Source organism: Jaculus jaculus, chromosome 6 (genome assembly GCF_020740685.1).
Source record: "Jaculus jaculus isolate mJacJac1 chromosome 6, mJacJac1.mat.Y.cur, whole genome shotgun sequence".
In the NCBI taxonomy this organism is placed as follows: Eukaryota; Metazoa; Chordata; class Mammalia; order Rodentia; family Dipodidae; genus Jaculus; species Jaculus jaculus.
The window spans coordinates 137,484,398-137,509,889 of NC_059107.1; the positions used below are offsets into that span (position 1 = coordinate 137,484,398).

At 45.6% G+C, this 25,492-nt stretch overlaps 1 protein-coding gene across 1 annotated transcript in view; it reads left to right on the forward strand.

Moving 5' to 3' along the window:
* Positions 1–25,492, forward strand: part of Plxnc1 (plexin C1) — a 181,198-nt gene that overhangs the window by 112,782 nt on the left and 42,924 nt on the right. The window contains exons 11-20 of the mRNA XM_004650180.3: positions 328–507; positions 2,899–2,986; positions 7,396–7,599; positions 7,728–7,913; positions 11,342–11,444; positions 15,253–15,354; positions 15,653–15,756; positions 20,346–20,384; positions 20,642–20,766; positions 21,297–21,495. Coding sequence (XP_004650237.1) covers positions 328–507; positions 2,899–2,986; positions 7,396–7,599; positions 7,728–7,913; positions 11,342–11,444; positions 15,253–15,354; positions 15,653–15,756; positions 20,346–20,384; positions 20,642–20,766; positions 21,297–21,495 — 1,330 coding nt within the window. The remainder of the gene's footprint in view (positions 1–327; positions 508–2,898; positions 2,987–7,395; positions 7,600–7,727; positions 7,914–11,341; positions 11,445–15,252; positions 15,355–15,652; positions 15,757–20,345; positions 20,385–20,641; positions 20,767–21,296; positions 21,496–25,492) is intronic.

The following is a 25,492-nucleotide window of genomic DNA, read 5'->3' on the forward strand; positions in this document are numbered from 1 at the left end:
ATAAGAGCACTGCTATGATGTTCCACAGTTACCCACTATCCCATCACATAAAGGAATGCTCCTTCCTTGTCCACTTTCTATTAGGGCTTCTGAGAAGCAATAGTCCCTTCTTCCTTCCCCACCTCTAAAGGGGATGCAAATCAAAAGCTAGAAATGCACACAAGAAAGAGGAACACAGCCTCAGATTCGCACCCCAATGGGGCTCCGTCCTGGCTTGGAGCTCTCCTGCTGGTTCACACAGTGTTGTAGTTCAAGGGAAGTTCAGACGTTGTCACCTCGGGCTAAGTGTCTGTGTCCTGAAAGAGTTCCTTTCCTCCTCCGCCCTAGGATCCACGTTAGCCACGTGCTGAACGACACCCACATGAAGTTCTCACTCCCATCGGGCCGCAAAGAAATGAAGGACGTGTGCATCCAGTTTGATGGTGGGAGCTGCTCTCCCGCAGGGGCTCTGTCCTACATTGCGCTGCCACATTGTTCCCTGATAGTCCCCGCTGCCACCTGGATCAGGTACTGTCTGGATCCACAGTGAGCTTCTCCTCTTGTGCTGATGGCTCACACACATCTAGGGCACGGATTTCATGCACTCAGCAATGGTAATTGTTTCTAAATTCCTCTCTCAAAGCTCCTCCCAGGATTCATTCCTAGAAGGATGCATACTGACAAAGTTGGTTTGCCCCCCTTGCCCAGCTGGCACCACGGCGCTTCCACATCGTGCTCCAGCGCTGCCGGTTTGCTCTTTGCCATGGCTGCCAAATGTTTTTGTTCAGCCCCAGTCACTGTCCTTAACCCAGCTTTCTGTGGCCTTCTCTGCACGACGTGCCACCTCCGCTCATGGTACAAGGTTCCTTTCTCACAAGTTTTCGTGTTTCTAATTGTTTTAGAGTCAGCCGTTTTGAGTGCTTGCGGAGGAATCTTGGGAGCTATAAGCAGTGTCTGCATTTTAGAGAGCCTCCTTGAGAGACTGAAGTTCCAAGATAAATTCTTCCAGATGAATCCAATCTATTAAGGGGGGAAAGTCTCTCCCTAGTCAAATTTCAATTCACCGTCAGAGTTTGGAATATAACCCTAAAGAGACTTTCTTCATCTCACACAGCATGAAGCTAATTTTCAAAGTATTCTCTAGATAAAACTACGGACAAAGCTTTGAGGAAAAAAGAGGGGGGAAAAAGGAAAAAAATCACTGCTGATATATTCTTACTTAAGATTAATGCTAACATGGCTGCATTCTGCTCGTGAGCTAGCGCCGTAATCACGTAGGACAGACGGGGCGGCTTAACCAGCGCAATACTCCCACATATACCTCTGGGTTCTGAGCCGGAATCTGGAGCGTAGGGAAGACGGCTGTCTTCTGAGGAGGCCTTCTTCCCATGTTTGCAGATGGCCACCTTTCCATCAGATCTTGCATCCTCATCTCTTCTTATAACTATGCCAGAGGGTCCAATAGTATTGACCTTAGTGGATTAGGGTTCACCCTAATAACCTCATTTCATTACCTCTTTAACAACTGGCTCTCAGGTTGGGAGATGTAACTCGGTGGTAAAGTATGGCCTAGCATGCATACAGCCTTACGTTTGATCTCCAGCACCAGAAAACACCTATCTCCATTCTAAGGAACTAAGGCTTAAGGCTTTGACTTACAAGCTCTGCAGCCCATTTGAAATTTCAGTAGCAAAGGCCTCACACCCAACTCTATGTTCTAGAACCAACTCTGTCCTATATATAAAAGCAGGCTGGATGTGGCATCACATGACAAATATGGTTTGTCTACTGACCTGGTTAATCCTCACCACCTGAAAAACCTACCAGGAGTTGTCCCCTTGGAAGGGGGCAGTCTGAAGCATGGGCAGGGTTTAAGCAATGTAACCAGTTCCCAGTGGTTGAGCCCATGATACCAGGGTATTTCACCATGATGTTCTTCCTTGTGAGGTCAAGGCTCCTTACTTTCTCATCATCCTGCACCTGCTGAGTTTGTGTGAGTCAGTTGCTCCTGGTCTCTGAGCTCTGAGCACCTTTGAGCTTTGGCAACAGCACAATATGTTTGGCTTGATTTTCTGGTGACCCAGACAGATCGGCAAGCAGCTGACTACACCCGACCACTCTGTGGCTAGAGGTCTCAGGACCCAGTGTCTTTTCTCTGACCAACAGGTAGATATTGGCCTGCTTTTGCCAACCTCCTAATCTTATCAGCAAGCCCTTGGCCAGTGCCACACCTGACACACCTAAGCTCCTTCCAGAATAAATGTCTAGTGGCCTATGGGAATGGGGACACCAGGATAGCCATAGCTGTGGGCAGCCATTTCTTTCATACCCCGTGACCACTTAGCTTGTATCTAACAACACACAGAGAGTGTGTGAGGTCGTTTCACTTGGTTTTGGTGAGATGAAGGTACCCTGCCTTTGCACTGAAACACAGTTTACCAAATAGGAATTTATACTTCTAATGTCATTGTCCAAAGTGTTCCCCTCCCAGTAAATAAAATACAACTGATAGGTTGGAAATTTGATTGTAAAATTTGTTAGACTGGTGAATCTTCTCATAGATTAAACAGCGATCAAACAAAATTCTGCTCAGTGAAACTCTTTCAAGGTACAGCAGATGAGATGATTTTATGTGGTAGAAATGACACAAAAAAGCTCAAATTCATTAAAGAATTTGGGCATTTTCCCAGAAGTAAAATAGGATCTGACCTGAATTTTTATATGGATGTATCAGAAACCATGAATCCATGGTCAGTATCCTTTAAAGATTTCCAAAATTATCTTGTATTTGAAATTAAAATAGGTTAATTTTTTTCTCAAATATTGCCATTTAATAGTAAGTGTGAATCAATTGATAGTTTTGTTCATAAATGTGCAATGCCTGTGGCTTACCATTTTCATTGCTTTTATTTCTTGCAGTGGTGGGCAAAATATAACAATCATGGGCAGAAATTTCGATGTAATTGACAACTTAATCATTTCACATGAGTTAAAGGGACACATAAACGTAAGTCTTTGGTTCCTTCATCATACTGGTTATTTACATTCATGATTTTGTTTTCAACACTAAAATATGTTGAGCATATGCTATATTTATCACTTTGGTATTATAAATGTTGACTTATTTCATGATTAAAAAAAAGACCTCATACTTGTAGGTTTTTAGGGTTACACACAGAGGAAAGACAAATGAACTTGGTATGACAAGACTTGCCATTTTCTCCTTGTGGCAAGTCACTTTAATGACAGTGCTTGTGAATATGTGTGAAAAATCTTTGTGAACGGCTGAGGTGTGAAGTACAAAATGGTACTTCTGTGAAGAGTTTGTGGTGGTCTGACCGCATGGAGAGAGGTGAGGTGACTTCCCGAGTCACAGAAATCCTTCCATGTGCTTCTTCTCTTGCCCTTGTCTCTTAGGGTCCATTTGACCCCTTGAATCTGCTCTCATCTTCCCTTGCCTCCTGTCTCCCTAGAGTGGAAATCTACGGGGGTAGGGGTCTGGTCGCCAGCCATGCCTCAGTGCTCCTGGGAGAGTCTCGTGATCCTCTCGGGAGCCTGTGGACGGACATGCTGAAGATGCCAGTGAGGTGGGGAGATGAAGACTTCGGATGCAGCTCAGGGCCTCCGAATGTGCTAATAGGGCATTTCCTGAATGTTCTTCCCCTCTCCCTTCCCTTTACTCCTTTTCTTTGATGAGAGCAATGTGAAGGAACCAGCCTCCCTGGGGCTCCACATGACTACTTCCTGCCAAGGACAGCAGAGCTAAGGGTGACCAAAGACTTTGTTCCTTTTGCAGTCAGTATGGGTTCAGATGTAGAAATAGGAGGCTTCAGGCACATCATTGTTACAACCTCGCCCCTCACACATCTACCTCCTGATATGTTCCGGAGCCAGCTCCCAGCCTCCCCTTGTGACTATGGGCTGTGTCTCCATGACACAAACATACCCAGCTGGGCAATGACCCTGTGACCAGAGGCAAGGCCTGTAGCTGCCCATTGACTTGTTCTCCTTCCCAAATCAAATACCACTTATTGAACACCTACTGTGGGCAAAATATTTTGCTGACTGCAAGAACAAGGAATACACAAGCCAGTCACGTCTTCCAAGAGGGATATGGCAGGCAGCTCTGCATGTAGGGTGGACAGCTGGTAGATGGCAAGGACTAAATCCTCTGGTCCCTCCCAGCTCGGCAGTCCCATCAGTCCAGGCGTGGTGGTGCATGCCTTTCATCCCAGCACTCAGGAGGCAGAGGTTTGAGGATCGCTGTAAGTTTGAGGTCAGCCAAGACTACCTAGTGAATTCTAGGTCAAACTGGGCTAGAGCGAGGCCCTACACTGGAAAGCAACAAACAAACAAAAACCAAGAAACCCTGAGTCCAAGAAGACATTGTGTGCTTTCTTGTGAGAGAGGAATTACGTGTGGATGGAATTGGGACTGCGCTGGCCAGGGGTGTACATGGGGAAGCAGGGAAGTGACTGAAAGTTGAGAAGACAGGCTCCTCTCTGGCTCTTGATGGGAAAGGCCACTCAGTCTTGCTCAACTGAATCAGGGATGGATCAGGAATGGGCTCTACAGATGGCTGCAAAGCTAGACTGGGGTCATGTGAGAGAATATCGTACTGTGAGCATTACTCTTCACTGTGTGACAGCTCCACATTGGCCCTGGTTCTGTAGGCAGTGAGAGCCCACTGAAGGTCTTTGAGCAAGGAGTGGCATGAGGACAGGCATCATTTAGGCAGGGAGACATAGGGTATTTTGGAGAGCCTCTGACTCAATGGGGACACTCATGCAGAGGCCCAGGAGTGGCTGAGATGTCAACAAGCTCTCCCCTGATCTGTTGTCAGCATGGAAGTTCTATTGGGGTGTGTGGTAGTTTGAATGGATGCCCCCCCCACCAATAGATTCAGGAGTTTTTTTTTTTAAGGTAAGCTCAACAGACTGCCTTTTTTTTTGTAATGTGAGAGTGAGAAAGAGAGAGAGCAAGTGTGCGTGTGTGCGTGTGTGTGTGTGTGTGTGTGAGAGAGAGAGAGAGAGAGAGAGAGAGAGAGAGAGAGAGAGAGAAGGAGAGTGGGGTGTGCCAGGGCCTCCAGCCACTGTAATCAAACTCCAGATGTGTCCAGCCCCTTGTGCACATGTGCAACCTTGCATGTTTGTGTCACTGTGCGTCTGGCTTACATGGGACCTGGAGAGTTGAACATGAGTCCTTAGGCTTTGCAGGCAAGTGCCTTAACCACTAAGCCATCTCTCCAGCCTGAGTTTTATTAAAGGTTGTAACTTGGTGTTATTGTGGGTGGATCAAGGGTCCAGCCCTAAGGTGTGGGGTTTGGACACAGACTTCAGTCTAAAGATTTGCAAAGTGCTTAAGTTCTGCTATTCTGAGCTCCTGGAGCTTGCTTGCTTGTGCTGCTGGTGGCTACTTTTGTTGTTGTGGTGGTGGTTGTTTTCCTCTTTATGTGGACCTATGAAAGTGGGCCAGCTTCTTCTGCCGTTATGGAACTTCCCCTCTGTCTGTAAGCTGCAATAAATCCCTTCCTCCCATAAACTGTGTCTGGTCTGGAGGGTCATCCCAGTGAGCCTAAGCTGTCTACCACAGGGTGGTCATGGAGTGGTGAAGCTGAGACAATCAACTTCCCTTTGCAGCATTATCCTTGAAGGGAGTATGAGGATAACGGTGCAGAAACCAGAGAGCCAAGGACAGAGAAAAGAACTCAAGAATGAAGCAGAGTAGCTTTGCTTTCCGGGGTCAGAGGAGAAGGGATGATTTGGGAAGATGGCCAAACAGTTGCCTGAAAAGTGAAGGCTTGGTTGCATGCGTGGATAGGTGGAGTCTTGAGATGAAGAGCCGGAGGGGTCCTGTTGCTGCTAATCGTCACTGCTGGAAAACAGTAAAAAGTCAGCTCTGCTGGGGGTTCAGGCTGCTGAGGCGCGGGCCATTGTTGCAGTGGTCTTCATTCTATCACAGGAAAGCGAAGGCAAGGTTCAGGGCTGGGATTTGGAGAAGTGCGCCCATGGAAAGGAGGGTGCGCTTGTCCCAGAGTCACCGAGCTCTTTCATTTGATATCCCCACCTGTGCCCTTTCTGCCCTCTGTCTTCTACTCCAGGACTGGAGAAAAAAAAGAAAGGAAGACCAGTTCTCTCACCGGGCAGGTTTCTTTGTTTGTTTTTCTTAAATTTTATTTATTTATTTATTTTTATTTATTTGAGAGCGACAGACACAGAGAGAAAGACAGATAGAGGGAGAGAGAGAGAATGGGTGTGCCAGGGCCTCCAGCCTCTGCAAACGAACTCCAGACGTGTGCGCCCCCTTGTGCATCTGGCTAACGTGGGACCTGGGGAACCGAGCCTCGAACCAGGATCCTTAGGCTTCACAGGCAAGCGCTTAACCGCTAAGCCATCTCTCCAGCCCATTCTTTGCATGTTCTTTGCAGAGTCCCACTGCCATCCGCACACGTCATTTCTTTTTCACATGAAACCAACCTCCTTCCCTCCCTCCTTTCTTCCTTTTTCCCCTTCCCTTCCTCTCTCCCTCTTTCCTTTTTTCCTATAGTTCTAGGGATCAAACCCAGAGCCTCAAGTACACTAGGAAAGTGCTTGACCCCTGGGCTATGTCCCCACCTCACTCCAGAAACATGTCAACCTCCTCTTACCTTATACTTAAGTTGGGGTTGGTTTGTTTGTTTGTTTGGCTGGTTCATTGTTTTGTTTTCATAAACCTGTAAATTGGGCCAGGTTTTCTTCCTTGTTTCCCAGGCGCATGCTGTTCATGTCAAGGGAGCCTCTGGTATCTTTAGCTTCTGTTTTCACCTATTCTCTGTTATACCTGAAAAGCTCTTCTTCTTTCCCTGTGGCTAGGGACTTCTGCTAATGCTTGGCCTCTTCCTCTGCTGGAGGTCCTCAGGCCAAGGACCCCCAATGCACCCGGCTGCAGGTTTCTCAGCACAGAGGTGAAGCCACATGCGGGCAGATCAGGAACCGGCCTTGCTGAGGGCTGGGCTCTTGGAGTCCCTTCCCACAGCTCCCAGGATGTCATCGCACTGGCTTGGAGGACACCTAAGCACTTTGGGCCAGAGTCATCTTCTCTCTACAGCCTGCGTCTCTTTGCGTCGCCTGTTTTCCCATTGGTCACCTCCTGACAGCTTTCACCATCGCTAATGATATCAATGATAATATTAGCTGGCGTGTGCTGAATGCTGACTGTGTGTGTGCCAGGCACTAAGCATCTTTGCAAGTATAATCTCATTCGATGCAGGCCTCATTTAATTGAATGAGCCTTTATCTCATTCCATTTCATTTAGAGTTAATTTAATCTTAGGTAGTCTGTAGTGTACCAAGAAGTTTGCTTGCCCAGGTCACTCAGCACTTAGGGGCCAGAGCAGAGGTCCTTCGGCTCTGAAAGTGCCCTTTGCTCCTCTTCCAGGTCTCTGAGTATTGCCAGGCCACTTCCTGCGGATTTTTAGCACCCAATTTAAAGAGTTCCAAAGCACGTACAAACGTTGTGGTGAAACTGAGAGTCCAAGATACCTACTTGTATTGTGGAACCCTGCAGTACCTTGAGGACCCCAGATTTACAGGGTACCGAGTAGAATCTGAGGTTGACACAGAATTGGAAGTGAAAATTCAAGTATGTTTCTTCTTCTTCTTCTTATTTTTTTTTCTGGTTGGGATGTGTCCCACCCCCTGGACTGGAAAGGTGTGAATTTCCAACATGTGTCCTGATATTGTTTTTCACCTTTGTCTTATTTATCACAGAAAGAAAATGACAACTTTAACATTTCCAAGAAAGACATTGAAATTACTCTATTCCATGGAGAAAACAAGCAATTAAATTGCAGTTTTGAAAATATTACCAGAAATCAAGATCTCACCACCATCCTGTGCAAAATTAAAGGCATCAGGAATGCAAATCACATCGCCACCTCCTCCAAGAAAGTTCGAGTAAGTAATCATATTGCCACCTCCTCCAAGAAGGCTCCAGTATGTCACAAGGAAGTGCTACCTCTTATCTTCCTACCCGGAGTCTTAGTAATTCCTTAGCCAACCCTAAGGCCACAATGGAATCGTTCTTGGCTCTAGATCTTTCCTTTAATAGAAGATACACAAAGCTGGTATTGCAAGCCCCAGCATAATGCATTGCAGGCAGAATCCATCCATGCGCCTGTTTGAATGTCGACGCATTGAACACACCATTGTCTGTAATCCTAATGAGTCTTGATAGCTTTTGTTCCAGCCATACATTTAGACTGTAGCATCTGCAAGCAGCATCTCCAGACCCACTGACAGCTGAGCTGTCATTCTTTCCCTAAATGCAGAGGTGACATGTCTTAACAGAAACCCAGAACGCCCATCAGGCATAGCCTGAGTCCTACTAGCCTCTGTCAGAAATCATCTTCGGGCTGGAGAGTTGGCTTAGTGGTTAAGCGCTTGCCTGTGAAGCCTAAGGACCCTGGTTCAAGGCTCGATTCCCCAGGACCCATGTTAACCAGATGCATAAGGGGGCACACGCAATGCAGTGGCTGGAGGCCCTGGTGTACCCATTCTCTCTCCCTTTCTCTATCTGCCTCTTTGTCTGTCACTCTCAAATAAATAAAAATAACAAAAAAATTAAAAAAAAAAAAAGAAGAAATCATCCTCTACCATGGTCATACTTCCTGCTGTTCCTCTTTGCCCAGATGTGTGTGAGAACCCACAGTAAAGGTGTAAGACCCTTGAGGAGGGAAACATACTTGGAGTCACTCTTCCCGGTATTTATGGCACACGAGGTTATACAGGCTAGCCTATATAAAAAGTGGATTGTGCGCTGGGTATGGTGGCTCATGCACTTAATCTTAGCACTCAGGCGGCTGAGATAGGAGAATCTCTGTGAGTTCAAGGCCAGAGTGGGCTACAGAGTGAGTTCCAGGTCAGCCTGGGCTAGAATGAGACCCTACCTCAAGAAGACAAAAACAGCTGGGCTTGGTGGCTCAACCTTTAATCCCAGCACTCAGGAGGCTGAGGTAGGAGGATCTCTAAGAGCTCAAGGTCAGCGTGGGCTACAGAATGTGTCCCAGGTCAGCCTGGGATAGAGTAAGTACCTATATCAAAACACCAAAGCAAATAAAACTAAAAAACACATTGTAGGATTGGGGCTGTAGCTCAATAGCAGTGTTTGCCTAAGGTATGCATGCTCCTACTTCAATCCCCCGTACCCTAAAAAGAAAGTAAATAACTTTTCGATCTTTATTATAAATAATTGAATTAAGGGCCAGAGAGACTGCTCAGTGGTTAAGTTGTTTGCCTGCAAAGTCTAATTCCCTGGATTCAGTTCCCCAGTACCCACGTAGAGCCAGATGCACAAAGTAGTATATGCATCTGGAATTCGTCTGCAGTGGCTAGAGGCTGACCCTGGTGTGCCCATTCATATTCTCTCTCTCTGCTTGTAAATAAATCAAATTTTTTTAAAAAAATAATTGAGTAAAGGACAAGGAAAGAGAATATATCAGATTAGAAGGCAAAAACAAGTATGTGTTCCTGCCTCAGTTGTGTTGTTCAATAGTTGCGTGACCTTGGGTAAGTCACTTGCCCCTCCCACAAGTCTCCCTTTGCTCGTCTTTGTGGCGAAAGAGGCAATGCTTACAAAATCCACAACTGAACACGCGAAGAAGAAGGAGCGTATTGCCTTCCGTGTTGGTTCAGGGTGGCGAAGGCTCACATCCTTTGTGACTTACCGCAGACCTGAGTGCCTGCCCTGGGGTGGCATCACAGTGGCGCCATCAGCCAATATGAAGCTTCCCAGTGAAAGGGTGGTCTGGGACAGGAGAGCGCAGCAGCACCGGCCGGGATCGGCTAGCCCAATGCTCGCAGCTTTACACGACCTGCCTGTAAAGCTGACAATTGAGTGTAGGCCTCAGGGAGGCGGGCAAGGAGCCCTGGGCAGGGGGCAGCACAGGTTGCCAAGGTCCTGAGGCAGGAATCTGTGTCACAGGTCTCAAGGGGCCAGTGTGACTGGAATGGGGGGAGCAAAGGAGGCATTCCCAGGAGGCTAGAGAGTTCATGGGAGGGTGGGAGGTTAGGACCCTGAGGCCATAACAGAGGTTCAGTTTTTGAATCTGGACAGCTCAACCACTGGAGAGATAGCAACAGGCTGCCATGGGCTGACTTACCTACCGGATAGAGCACATAAGATCCTAACCACAACCCCACCCAGGGGCCCTTTAACATTCCGCTTCTTTCTTTTCGTTTTTTGAGGTAGGGCCTCACTCTAGCCCAGGCTGATACAGAAGTCACTCAGTAGTCCCAGGTCTCAAACTCACAGTGATCCTACCTCCGCCTCCCTAGTGCTGGGATTAAAGGCCACCACAATGGTCTTAACATCCCATTTCAAAGTGAGGCTGGGTGGCCAACTACCTCAAGATCCTGAGACGTGAAGGACGGAGGTGGAAGAACCTGGATCACGAGTCCAGCATCACCTCAGCTCCTTCGCTTATTACTAGCTTAGGGAGGCCAGGTTCCATTGATTGGCATGTACCTGGATACTTGTACACCCACCAATAGAGAAAAATGGATGCATATAGAAATTTTTTCTTTTCAGGTTTTATTGTCCAATTTTTTTTATATTGCCCAAATTTTTATTACCAAAAAAAAAAAAAAAAAAACGGGCTAGAGAGATTTTTTTTTCAGTGGTTAAAGCACTTGCCTGCAAAGCCTAAGGACCTGGGTTTGATTCCCCAATACCCACATAAAGCCAGATGCCCAGGTGGCACATGCATCTGGAGTTTGGTTTTAATGGCTAGAGGCCCTGGTGCCCCTATTCTCTCTCTCTCTCTCTCTATCTCTCTCTCTCTGCCTCCTTTTCTCTCTCAAATAAATAAATAAAATGTTTTTTAAAAACCAAAACAAACAAACAAGCAAAACCTAACAAAACATTGAAAGTAGCAAAGGCCCTCGGGGATGCCCTGGCCAGCATTGCAAGCTGGTTTTCACCAGTGAATGTTATATTCAAAAGCAGCCTGCTTGAAGCACACGGTGCAGTGCGGAGAGAGTGTGGAGCTGTCCTGTAGGATAAAAGGCAGGGGACTTCTGCCTCTGTGTTAGCCCATGCCTGCAATCTTAGGTCTCAGGGAAATGAAGGCCAGTATTTAAAATCTTCAAGTCCAGTCCAGTCCCTCACTGACAGATTCAGAAACTGAGGCACAGTGATGTTCTTCAGTTGCTCAAGGACACAGGTATAGATCCTCTGCCCCAAAGATGGACTTGAATTCAGATGTCCAGCGAGATGATCACTTTGTTTTGTATGTTGGGAGTAAGCTTGGAGAGGGGGAACTTTTATACCTTCACAGGCGCTCGATCAGTCTCTCCAGGTCTAATGGAGTCCTTTGTCCCCGCAGGTCAGATTGGGAAACTTGGAGCTCTACGTGGAGCAGGAATCCGTTCATTCCACTTGGTATTTTCTCATCGTGCTTCCCGTCTTGCTGGCCGTTGTCATTGTTGGTAAGGGTGCTGGTGCATTTTCTTATTCCCTGGGGCTGCCTGACAGCAGGCGGATTTTCAGCTCTCAGGCACCATTTGTTTCCATTAGATGTTAATGGGTGAAAACCCAAGTCAACATTTTGGGAAAGGAATCCTGAGTGTGTGGTGGGGTTTTTGTAGGGTGCCTCATTCACAAAAGGCTAAATTACAGAAATGGCACATTGGTGTTAAAGAAATGCCATTGGTTGGGCTTCCTCAGTCCTTGGAATCACTATGGAAAAAAAAAAATAAATAACAACAACAATGTCCACCTACGTCATCCCTTCAGGATTCTCTGGGATTGTGAACTCTCAGGATACGGTCACCTCATCCTGCTTCCTCACTCCACCAACCTCCGCCTCCCATCTGCTCCCATCAAGCCCTGCTTTCCCTGACAGAACCAGGCTTTGGAAACGCCACCTGGGTCATTCGCTACCACATTCAAAAATTCCTTTTGCCCACGAAGGTCCTAGGTGGTTGTCACTGGCTGCGTCTGGCCAGCTATTGTGTTTTGTTTTGTTTTCTGTTTGTTTCTCCAGGAGTGGGGAGGGCGGTCATGGCAATCTTTTAAATTGTGAAGACATTGCCGTTTAAACATTAGGCAACTCACACTTTAATTTTTTTTTTTTTTTTGGTTTTTTGAGGTAGGGTTTCACTCTGGTCCAGGCTGACCTGGAATTAACTCTGTAGTCTCAGGGTGGCCTTGAACTCACGGCTATCCTCCTACCTCTGCCTCCAGAGTGCTGGGATTAAAGGCGTGCGCCACCACGCCCGGCTACACTTTAAATTTTTGTTGGAAGTTTTAAGACCTGATTTACTAGATGGAGTTTTTCATAATATCAGTCACTAGAGCTTTGTAGTAGCTACTGCCAGAGATGGGATACAGCTTGCGTGGGCTTCAGTCAAGTCTTAGCTTGTTGTCTCTCTCTCTCTCTCTCTCTCTCTCGCTCTCGCTCTCGCTCTCTCACTCTCACTCTCAATCTCACTCTCGCTCTCTTCTGTTGTTTTTCTGAGGTAGGGTCTCGCTGTACCCTGGATGACCTGGAATTCACCATGTAGTCTCAGGGTGGCCTCGAACTCTGCACCATTCTCCTACCTCAGCCTCCCTAGTGCTAGGAATCAAGCGGGAGCCACTGGCTGGTGCCGGGAGCTCTTGACTTTGCGACCTTTTCATTCTGCCCCATCTCTTCTTCCTTACCAGATAAGGCAGCGCTTTCATCTCTGTGAATTTAATACAACAACAGCCCTTTCGGTTATTTCTGTTGTTTGCTTTTGGCAAGTGGAGGTGGCTGCCAGCATTACCTTCCATCTTCTCACTCCACCGTTCGTTCATTTGCTCATCTCTGCATCTCTTGACTTGGTTCTCATTGGTCATTGGTCACATTGCTGGGGACTGAGTCAGTCTCTGAAAGGAGAGATGAATTAAGGCCTGGTCCTTTCTCCAGATCCTTCCCACCATGTGAGGGAAAGATGTATGCATGGGATTTACCGTCCTACTGCAATGAATTCACTTTCTAGAAATCCTATTTTGCCATATTGATAATTATGTAGGGTTTTGTGTGTGTGTGTATGTGTTTTTTGTTGTTGTTTTTTAAATTTTTTTGTTTATTTTTATTTATTTATTTAAGAATGACAGAGAGAGGAAGAGGCAGAGAGAGAGAGAGAAAAGAAAGAGAATGGGAGCGCCAAGGTCTCCAGCCACTGCAAAGGAACTCCAGATGCGTGTGCCCCCTCGTGCATCTGGCTAACATGGGTCCTGGGGAATGTAGCCTCGAACTGGGGTCCTTAGGCTTCACAGGCAAGCGCTTAACTGCTAAGCCATCTCTCCAGTCCAGTTGTTTTGGTTTTATGAGATAGGGTCTCACTCCAGCCCAGGCTGACCTGGGGTTCACTACATAGCCTCAGGGTGACCTTGAACTCATGGCAATCCTCCTACCTCTGCCTCCCAAGTACTGAAATTCAGGGTGTGTATCACCACACATGGCCCAGGTATTTTTTTAATGTTCTTCCCACTTTGCCTACTTATGTCTTGGATCTAGACTCTAAACTTTAGCTTGACATTTTAATAAAGACCTGGCTGCCATTGGCCTCCATGAAGAAAATCAGTTGTACAGGGTCAGTGCTGGTTTCTGCTTCGAGAATACAGCTGTTAGGGAGCCTCAGATTGACAGCCTCACCTGCTACTTACATCCACTTTGTGGTTTTTTTTTTAGCATTTTATTAATTACTTATTTATTTGAGAGAGAGAGAGAATGGGAACACCGGGGCCTTTAGCCATGGCAAATGAACTTCAGATGCATGAGCCACCTTGTGCTTCTGACTTACGAGAGTCGAACCTGGGCCCTTAGGCTTCACAGGCAAGTGCCTTAACCATGAAGCAATCTCTCCAGCTCCCCCACACACACTCATCCACTTTGTGACTTCCTAGGAGCCTCTGGCCTTATCCCATGCTTCCCCTCACTCTCTGGAGAGATGTTCTTTAAGTGAAAGTGGACTAAATATGGCGTGATACTTTCAGTTTGCAAAGCCCGTTAAAGTCCATCCTGTTCTCGCTCACCGCAGGAAGGCATGACGTCACCAGCACCTAGAGTGAATGTACTATAGGCAGCCAGTCATATCATTAGTGAAAACACTAAACATGCCCGGCCTGGGCCTACCTCCCACAGAACATCTCTGTAGATCTGGGCCAGGAAAGCTCACTGCTGTGTGGATGTGGCCTGCCTCTGCATGTTGAGCCAGGGTTGCTCAAAGCCAGAGAGGCTGTGGTCCCAAGGAATAGTCCTAGAACAAGGCTGCCATGGCCAAGTAAGCTGGGAATCAGCGACTCCTCAGCTTTTCTTGGGGATACGGAAGCAAATTATGGTTAGTACTGCTGACTTAGCGAAGGAGTACAAGAAGGAACTCTCATTTCATTTCTGCATCATTCACACCTACTGATAACCCTTCCTTTGTGTGATTTCTATTCAAAGAAGAGACACTTCTCTAGTAATGATGACAGTTGACAATGTGAGTACTTATTAGCCATGAGGTTCTCCATGCTTTCTGTTAATGCTTGCTCATAATCTCCACAACATCACAGCGGGGCAGCCGGACACAGAGACGCTAAGGAACTTCCCCAAGGTTACAGGTATACACAATAGGGGTGGGAAAGAAACCCAGGTTCCAGAATCCATTCCATCTCCTTCCTCAGCAGCAGGGTTCACAAGCTGATGCAGGCCCAGATATGAGGGCTCCTGGTGACTCACTCATTATGTCACCCCGCTTGCGAGTTTGGTTCCTATAGCTAGTGGTGGACATGTGGTTGCTTTCTGCATTTGCTGCACAACTTTTATTTCTCCAGGGATGAAACACTGGAAAAAGAATGGAGCAATATAAGTGGCCTGTGGCTGTAGGAAAACTTGGTTCATTTCATTACTTTCCAGCCAGCTGGGAATCTCTGGTTACAGCGAAGGTTATTTGATTTAGTTTTCACTGTTAAGAGGAGTGGATTATTTTTTTCCAGTTACATTTTAGCATCTTCCTCTTTAAACGGATCGCTTGCTGGGAATTTTGCCTTCTATAAAATCCAGCTCTTGGGTTTTTTGTTTTGTTTTTGTGGTACAGGGGGTCGGGCTCGGGGCTGGAGGGCCTGCTAGGCTCTCCTCACATTAAATAAGCTCTTTCATACTATGTTGTACTCTTATTCTCTATCCAGTTCTCTCTCTCTCTCTCTCCCTTGTCTTTTTCCCTCCTTTCCATTTGGTCTCTTCAGTCCCCACGTGGCTCTGACGCAGCATCTCTGTTTCCCTAGCTGCCGTGGGGGTGACCAGGCACAAATCGAAGGAACTGAGTCGCAAACAGAGCCAACAGCTGGAGTTACTAGAGAGTGAACTCCGGAAGGAGATACGTGATGGTAGGCTCCAAAATTCCATTCGTAGAAAATAATAATAATAATACTAAAAGTCCATTTTACTTTTATTTTACTTTTTGCCCTTACATGGGAACTGTTGGTATAACAGCAGAGAGCAGAACAGCAGGGGCTGGGCCAGGCTTTGTCTTTCATCCCAGCTCTTCTCTGCAGCCAACCAAGTAATTATCTATTGTTTCTTCTTTAATGAAAAGCAAGGTCATACTCTGTTAGACAAAACAGCAGAAGATCTTATCCATTGTTTGTGGAGTTGAAATATTGCTCTCGGGATTCTGTTTTGCAGGCTTTGCTGAGCTGCAGATGGATAAATTGGATGTGGTTGATAGTTTTGGAACGGTTCCCTTCCTTGACTACAAACATTTTGCTCTGAGAACTTTCTTCCCTGAGGTAAAAGAACCTTGATCATATTCCTCCTAAGGTTGAGTCTTGAATAATAATGAAGGTTTTGCTTCCAAGGTGATGGGAGACAATACACTCAATAAAGGATACTGGCTTAAACTTGAGCCAAGAGAGAAGGATAATTAGTAATTGCATTGATCACGGTAGAACGTAGTGGTGGGTCACTGGCATTGACTCTTTGCCCAGTAATGGAAAGCGAGGATGGACACAATTCAGAGTGATGATTTTAGCTTTGTTTTACTACTAGTTTTAGAACTAAATTTGTTGCTGGGAAGTGAACTGATTCATTTAAAAATCAATACGTTGTGTTTATCTGCCTGACTTATATTGCAGCCACTAGATTATTCACTATTACTTCTCAATTGGAAATGAGAAGTAGGACCAGCCAAGTAAATGGGAGGCAAGCAGACACACACAGAATCAGAGTGGAAAATGGGCATTGTTGTTGTTTTTTTTGTTTGTTTGTTTCTTAGCAATGCAGAGGTTTCATGATTCTCCTTGGCCATTTTTCTTTAGCTGGTCAGTTTGTCTTGGCCTCACTTAGCAACGAAATGACTTGTTCTAGGAGTAGTGTAGAGAGCCCATTGGGTTTGGCTCTCACCTCTGTTCTGACACCTCCATTGCCTCACTCACTCGCTCAGCCTTCTTCATTTACCCTCCCAAGCCTTGGGCGAGGTGCTCACTCATCCTCCGTGTCATCACCTCCATGACCTGATACCCCAACTCTGCCATGGTGCTCTGGCTCCAGAGAAACCTAGCCTCTGGGACGCATCAACACAGACAAGCACATTGAAGTCTAGACTTGCCAGCTAAGCCAGAAATCTCTCCAGGCCAAAGGAGAAAGCTTGTATCACCTTACCAGAAGCATCTCAGCTACATTTGGCCAGAAGCCTAGAGTTCAGAAACCCAGACAACATGTGATCAGCAATTTCCAACTTTTCTATATTTCTAGAAGGGGACACCGTGATATGCGATACTGTGTCCAGAGGTTGGGGGTCCCTCCATAAAACACCTGGCATCTTTTGGAAGCTAAGCCTTTATGGTGTAAATCAAGCAGGGCTATAAATGACACTTAACCTTTTTTCCACTCCTATTTCTCTAACTCATCCTTCAAGAATACCAGGCACTCAGATTTGTCATTTGCTGCATCATCCATGTTCATGGGGAGAGGAGGAAAGTTCAAGTCCCTGAGTCAGGATGATGTGCGGAACCTCCGAGAAGGTGGCGTCACAAGTCAGTCCTATTTCCCAGCCCTCTGAAATCCCCATTAAGAATTTAATAGCAATAATATAAAAGAGATTTCAACCATCAACATGAATACTATATGGGCTTTTACGGTTAATGATTGCCCTTGAGTGCTGAATAGAGTAATCCGTGGCCTAAGAAAGAAATTTTTCTATCTGCTAAGCCCAAGAATCAAGGACAAAGCAGAATGATAATGTCAAGGAACATTGCTTCAAGTTGAATGTCTAAGGAAAAAAAAAAAAAGAAAGAAAGAAAGAGAGGAAGGAAGAAAGGAAGGAAAGAAGGAAGAGAAAAAAAAGAATATTAAAAAACAAAGGAAAAAAAACCAAAAATAATGCAGTATTATGTTAGGAGAAGAGAAAAATAGTTGCAAGGAGCCAAACTTATTTAACTAAAGTATATATAATCCTGAAAGGCAACTCTCAAGAGCCATAAACAGGAAAGTCACAAGGAATTATTAAAAGAAAGGACCCAGAAGTCTGGCATGGTGGCACACACCTTTAATCCCAGCACTCAGAAGGCAGAGGTAGGAGGATGGCTGTGAGTTCAAGACCACCCTAAGACTACAGAGTGAATTCCAGGTCAGTTTGGACTAGAGTGAGACCCTACCTCAAAAAACACAAACAAACAAATATAAATAAAGGACCCAATGAGAAACATTTTTCAGAACCTTGTCAAGGAAATCTGTGTCTAAATTAAATATACAATAAATAAGAAAAGAGAGAAGAGGGCTAGAGAGATGGCTTAGTGGTTAAGGCATTTGCCTGCAAAGTCAAAGGACCTAGGTTTGATTACTCAGGATCCAAGTAAGCCAGATGCACAAGGGGGTGAATGCATCTGGAGTTCATTTGCAGTGGCTAGAGGCCCTGGCATGCCCATTCTCTCTCTCTCTCTCTCTCCCTCTTTCTCTCTCACACTCTCTCAAATAAATAAATAAATGTTTTTTTAAAAAAACAAGAAAAGAGAGGAAAGACAACCTATTAGCACAATGCCACTTGACACACACTCCAGGCTGCAGATGAGCCCTTGTATTAATTAGGCGCTTTACTGATTGATTAGGAGCCAAGTCTTTGGGCCAGCAGCTTGGGTGCTGGAGGGAAGAGGCCACGCTCAACAGCTACCACACAGCAAGAAACAGGGCAAGAGGAGGCCAGGGCTCCCCAGATCCCTGCTTCTCAGGCCTGCCTGGTGGTTTTGGCATTTCAGGCTTTGTATTTTCTTTAGATGTGCTCATTTTGTTTTGCTGAAAATAGGAGATGAAATAATAGTAAACACAGGATGGAAAAAAAAAAAGAAAGAAAGAGCCTTAAACTCAGAGTACCACTTCCATATTAAAGCGCAAGAACAAAGCTTAAACTGGCCATTTATATGAGGTTGATTTGACAGGAAAATACTAGGGTGTAGAAAATGCAAACCTAGGGCCTTTTTATCTTCTTTTTTATTTACTGGGCATATGTCCAAAATAGTCTAAGGTCTTCTGCTTGGCCTAACAAATTGGAAACTATGAGGAAAGGAGAAATTTAATGAGATAGAACTTAGCCTAAAGTTTCAATTATTAGAAAAAAGAGAGAAATCTCAGTGCTTGCGTTTATGTTTTCATTTCAAACCGTTACTCCATATGTTTTTAAAACGTAATTATTAGCCAGGAATGGTGGCAGACATCTCATCCCAGCATTCAGGAGGCTGAGGAAAGAAGATGGCCGTGAACCTGAAGCCAGACTAGACTACCTACTGAAATCCTGTCACTTTTCTTGTTGCTGTGGCAAAATGCCTGACAGGAAGCAAGTTAAGGGAGGAAGGGCTTATGCTGGCTAACGGTTTTGAGGGACATGGTTCATCTCAGCGGTAGGAGCACAAAGCAGCCGGTTACATTCAGTCTGCAGTCGGGAATCCGAGCCCATGGCTGTTACTCAGCTCCCATTCTCCTTTTTATTCAGTCCTGGACCCAAGCCCAAAGAATGGAGCTGCCCACATTTAGGGTTGGGTCTTCCCACCTCAAGAAACCAATCTATAAACTCCCTCACAGACATGCCCAGAGGTTTATTTCCACAGTGATTATAAATCCCATTGAGTTGACAAGATTCTATCATGCTGCCTAAAATAACAACTAAATAAACCATCTAGAACTAAATAAATAAAATTAATCATTACTTCAATATGATTTATGATGCATTTTAAAAATCTCGAATTTGAGAGTTTATGTCTCAAAACTTACATTTAAACACTTTTTTAAAGTTAAGGATGAAAGGCTGGAGACATGGCCTGGCAGTTAAGGCACTTGCCTGTGAAGCCTAAGGACTGATATATGAATCTCCAGGTCCCATATAAGCCAGACCCACAGTGACACAAGCATGCAATATTGCATATACATACCAGGGAGAGCATGTGTCTGGAGTTCATTTACAGTGGCTGAAGGCCTTGGCTCACCCATTTTCTCCCTTTCTCTCTCTCTCTCTCTCTCTCTCTCTCTCTCAAATAAATAACAACATTAAAAAAAAATTTTTTTTTTTTTGTTTTTCGAGCTGGGGTCACGCTCTAGCCCAGGCTGACCTGGAATTCATTATGGAGTCTCAGGGTGGCCTCAAACTCATGGCAATCCTCCTACATCTGCCTCCCAAGTGCTGGGATTAAAGGCATGCGCCACCACACCCAGCTAAAAATATTTTAAAAATTAAGGATAAAGGCAATAGTAGCAGCTGATGTCCAGCCCTGACTTATATACTCACTCATTTCATGTTCACACTGAGCCTATGAAGAAAGAAACATTACAGCTCCTACATCAAAGATGAAGGAAGTCAAGTGCAGAGGCTAAACTACCTGTCCCAAGTCACATGACCAGTGTGTGGTAAGCCCATGTAGTTTGGCTGCAGAATCTATGATTTTAAGAAGTTGATTTTCCCCTTTCTTGAGTGACATTGTACATTGAGAGAGCAGATGCTACTTGGCTGACTTGTAAAAACAACTCCTCAAAATGATGGAGGATCTATCCGTATGAGGTCCATGGCTGGAGGGGTGGCCTGACCCTTACAAAGCTCCTTCAGCCGCACTTTTGAGTCAATTTTTTTCAAATGTGACATGAACTACCACACATGGAATGGATGGACCATGATAATTATTATTCTCGGAGGTTTTCCAAATTCACTGGTGTTTTTTGAGAGCAGAATAATTATTTATTATGTATTGGAGGAATACAGGGAGCACAAGCCCAGGGGCTCTTCAGATTAGCAAAGAGTATCTCCGCTTTATTAAAACAGACTTGGGTATTATAACAAAAATACACTATTCATTTCCTCTGGCTGTTATGAATAATAAAAGTGTCTCCTTCCTCTCAGTCAGGTGGCTTCACACACATCTTCACTGAGGATATGCATGTAAGTCTCTAAGTTTTCATTTTTAGCTCAGTGACTGCCTGACTTTCATAGTGTTATCATCGTCATTATCATCCCCATTTATTATTATGTTGAATTTTTATTGTGGGTTTTTGGATCATGGATTCAATATTAAATAATTCATTGTCTTGGAAAACCCATTGTGGATCTATTTTCTAACTTTAAAATTATATACTACATTGTATTGTACTGTATTGTATTATTTTTGGTTTTTGTTGTTGTTTTTTTTTTCCTCCCAGAACAGAGATGCCAATGACAAGAATGAAAGCCTCACAGCTTTGGATGCCCTTATCTGTAATAAAAGTTTCCTAGTTACTGTCATCCACACCCTAGAAAAACAGAAAAACTTCTCCGTCAAGGACAGGTATAAGTTGGTTCATTTATATTTTGAAGACCCTTAAGCAGAGACAGTAAAACCAAATCTCCTTAGTTTATGGAGGGACTAGGAATTGAACTCCAGACCTATGTATGCTAGGTGAGGACTGTACGACTCTGCAGCATTCCCAGCCCTCAAGATCCTTCTTTCCAAACCACTGCTGCATTTCAGGTCACACTACCCAATATGAATTCTGTCTTGAAAACACAAACACACACATCATCTTCTAAAAACCCCGAAAAAGCCCCAACACACACATAAACCAAATTCTTAACCAAAAAGAAGAAGAAGAGTTATTTTTATTTTATTTTAGAAACACCCTGAAATTTTGGGAAAGAGACTAGAACCTAAGCGAAACACACACACACACACACACACACACACACACACACACACACACACACACGTAAAAGCTCCTCAGAAAACAGCACTCCTTGCCAGGGAACTTCCATGAAAATCAGCTCTGAGTCCAGCCCTGTCCAGGGCTGATGGCTAACTCCTGCTCTGCCTTTAAACAGGTGTCTGTTCGCCTCCTTCCTCACCATCGCTCTGCAAACCAAGCTCGTCTACTTGACCAGCATCCTGGAGGTGCTCACCAGGGACCTGATGGAGCAGTGCAGCAACATGCAGCCCAAACTCATGCTCAGGCGCACCGAGTCTGTGGTAGAAAAACTCCTCACAAACTGGATGTCCGTCTGCCTGTCGGGCTTTCTTCGGGTAAGTGTCGCATGTCTCCACAGCGTCAGAGGTAAGACAATAGGCAGTTATTTTTAGCAGATGCTGGTGTCTTTGCTAAGTCCAGAATGCTCCATGGTGTCAGCATTTAACTGCACTTGGTCCTTGCGGGGAGCAGAGAGAGGGGAAATAAAAGTTTTGTTTTGTTTTGTTTTTTTCTATCATTGGCCTGTATAATTCATTTAAAATTATCTCAGGTAAGACTTTTCAGAAGAGCTCATCTTCTCACCTGTAACATTAATTAATACTCCTCCCTGGAAGCAAAGACACTGTCCTAGGATCAGGGAATATTTCAAATGCTGATAAGCACAGAATGTTTTCCGATCCTCGAAAACATGTTAGAAATACCCACTACTGAGAAAGGACTCAGTAGGTAAAGTGCTTGCTATACAAGCTTGACAATCTGAATTCATATCCCCAGGACCCATGTTAATGCCAGGAATGGGTGCCTGGGCTTGCTAGCCCTCTGATCTAGCCAAACTGGTGAGCTCCAGGTTAAATAAAGAGACTTTGTCTCAAAAACCTAATGTAGGGGGGCTGGAAAGATGGCTTAGCAGTTAAGTGCTTGCCTATGAAGCCTAAGGACCCCGGTTTGAGGCTTGATTCCCCAGGACCCACGTTAGTCAGATGCACAAGGGGGCGTACACATCTGGAGTTCATTTGCAGTGGCTGGAAACCCTGGCGTGCCCATTCTCTTTCTCTCTCTCCCTGTCTGTTGCTCTCAAATAAGCAAAAATAAATTAAAAAAAAAAAACTAATGTAGGGCTGGAGAGATGGCTTAGCAGTTAAGGTGCTTGCCTGCAAAGCCTAAGGACCCAGGTTCAATTCTCCAGGTCCCACAAAAGCCAGATGTACAAGGTGGTGCATGCATCTAGAGTTCATTTGCAGGGGCTAGAGGTCCTGGGTTGCCCATTCTCTCTTTCTCTCCCTCTTTCTGTTTCTAATAAATAAATAAAAATAAAAACTTTAAAAAAATAATGTAAAGAGCTATAAAGGAAGACACCTAATATTGACATCTGGCCTATGCACACACCACACACACATACACCCCACATAAAAATACCTAAGTCAAAAATAAAATACCTGCACTGGAGGGATGGCTTAGTGGTTAAGGCGTTTGCCTGCAAAGCCAAAGGACCCAGGCTTGATTCCCTAGGACCCACGTTAGCCAGATGAACAAAGTGGCGCATGTCTGGAGTTCATTTTCAGTGACTGGAGGCCCTGGTGCACCCTTTCTCTCTCTCTGTCCCTTTCTCTCCGTCAAATAAATAACTAGATAAATTTAAAATAAATAAAATACTTGTTACCCACCAATCTGCCAAAAGCTATTTCTTACCAGCCCTCCCATGTTAAAGCACATCCCCAGAGAGCCTCCTGTCCCTGGAAATTCAGTCTGATGGTGACTTATGGAGCGGGATGTGGTTGTCATTGAATTGAATAGTAACATCTTTTTGGATGCAAGCTTCCCATGTTTCCTAACCCTGTGACTGAAAGAGTGGGGTCCTGGAGCCCATTACTTGATCTGAACCCAGACTTCACCCCTTACTGGGTGGGGATACCTGTGCGCTGGCTGAGAGGGGTGTGGCAGGACTGTTGGGCAGCACAGCTGAGTGTCCGCAGCCCCTTAGCAGTTAAGAACCCCTCAACACGGGCCACTGTTGTACAATATTAATATGCAAATGAGGGTGTTCTCTTAAACTCCGTCTTTGTTCGGCCCTACGAGGCTCCTGGTACAGAAGGTTCTTATCAATCTTTAATTTCACCAGCCATCCAGATTCCAGCAAAACAGCATAATTGTGGATTTGCAGCTACTTTGGAAATCGAATTAAACTCTGAATAAGATGCACTGCTACGCCACAGGTTTTCACAGTGCTACTTACGTTGAAATCCAGAAACAGCACTTTAAATAGACTGTGCTTAGTTTAATGTTTAATGCAGTCTTACAAGGAGATACGCAACAATTTTTTTTATACTCTTATTTTTTGTTCACTGACTCCTTCCTCTCCCAAGGCAATACCTGTTTATTAAGATTAATGAAATCTACCTTCTTTTCTGTTTGCTTGGTATACATCATCATTTGCTTTGGGGAGGTAACAAGTGTATTTCTGGGGTGCGTTTCTTTCACTTCCCCCTGTGGGTATTTCAGCCACAACTGCTGCTGAACACAGCTGGAGGTTCCTGGGTTTAGGTCTTCAAGTCTGACTCCTGCCCCACAGAGTCCTGCTGAGTCACAGGCTCTAGGCTGCAGCCCACAAACCTGTGCTTTTAAAAGAAAAATATATATATTTATTTATGGGAAGGGGGAAAATGGGCATACCAGGCCCTCAAGCCACTGCAAACGAACTCTACATCCATGCATCACCTTGTGCAGCTGGCTTACGTGGGTCCTGGGGAATTGAACCTTGGTCCTTAGGCTTTGCAGGCAAGTGCCCTAACCGCTAAGCCATGTCTCCAGTCCAACCTGTGCTTGTCCTATCCTCCTTCAGGGAATCCATACGGCCCATGCATGCATTCCCTTGAGAGCAGAAGGAGCGCTGGCCCGCAGGCGTCACGAGCAGCATGCATGCTCTGTGCAGTCACCCCCAGCTCATCCTGGCAGCCCAGCAGGCTGAGTCTCTGGTCTTAGCTCTTGCCCTCTGGGCATCAGTTTTTCATCCAGCAAGAGATGTGTCCAATGGTTTGAATCCTTTTCCAGCACTTTCTACCGGGATCTTGTGATTCTTCTTCCAAGCTCTCAAGAGCTGCTCTTGGGCATGAAAGGGGTAAAGTATTCAGAAAATCTGGGCTCCAAGCCCAAGCAGCCCCCCCCCCTTGAGCAAAGCATTCTGGGTCAAGATTTCTTAGTGCTGATTCAAGAGTGTGTCGAGCACTTGGTGGTTGAGGGGCGGCACAGCGCCCAGAGGAAGTGGCATCCAGCCAATAGGCGGTACTTTCACTTTCAGGGGAATAATTCCCTTAGTGCTGCAACGGGGCGGGGGGGGGGGGGGCTCCCTAACTATCTTTGTCCTACCGCTCTGCCCCATGGATGCTGAATGGGCAGCAGAACCTCCATGACCTCTGGGTTATGGGCCCTTTCAAGATTTCTAGGTAGGGTGGGAACAATAATGACAATAACTGCCATCTGTTAAGGACTGCTATCTGTGGCATGTGCCACATCAGGCTAAGAGCTTGGCCGACCTTATCAGGTGGTCCCATAAAGGTGAGCACCTTTATGGCCATATGGGGAAAATTGAGGCACACAGAAGAGATGAGACAGTACAGAGTGCATGGCTGTCATGGACAGTTCCAGCTGCTGAGAGCCCTTGGCTACCCCTTTGTGAGTGTGTAAGATGGAAATCGTCCTGATGTGTTACATACAGGAGGGGAGGCATGTCCCCAGCAGGTGGAATACATCTAGACCTTGTGGTAAATGGTGACAAAGAAATCTCACAGGCCTGTGGTTCCCTAAACTGGCCGCTTATATCAGACCAGCTCTGGGAAGCTTTTCAACCACCCTCCTCTATGGCAATTTCAAGTTGGGTATGTATCCTGTGTAGCACAAGGGCCGAAAACATCTAAGTTTTTAAGGAGAGCCCCAAAGGATACTGGGTATGATTAGCTAGGGTTAGAACTATGGGTGCAGGTAGCCGTGTTAGACCAGATGCAGCCATCTCATTCTAGAGAATTCTAGAGAATGGTGACTAGAATGCACTTCAATCAGTAGCTGTTCCTCCATCCACGAAAGCCCACATGGTCCTGGAGCCAGTCTCTGTGGCCAGTCTCATGCCGCACACAAGAGGCCTCCGTGCATCTCTGGTGTGTGCTGTGGAGGGGGGAGAAGTGGGGCTCGTCGGTTTGTGGTCAGGACGTTACCTAAAGTGGGTGGAGGGGAAGCAGAGAGCGGTGAGTTTGTGAACCATGAAATAAAGGAAGCTCCTTGCAAGAATAAGATGTCAGGCACTGGTTCCCCTGGCCTCCCCTCCTTGGGAACCTTTGAACA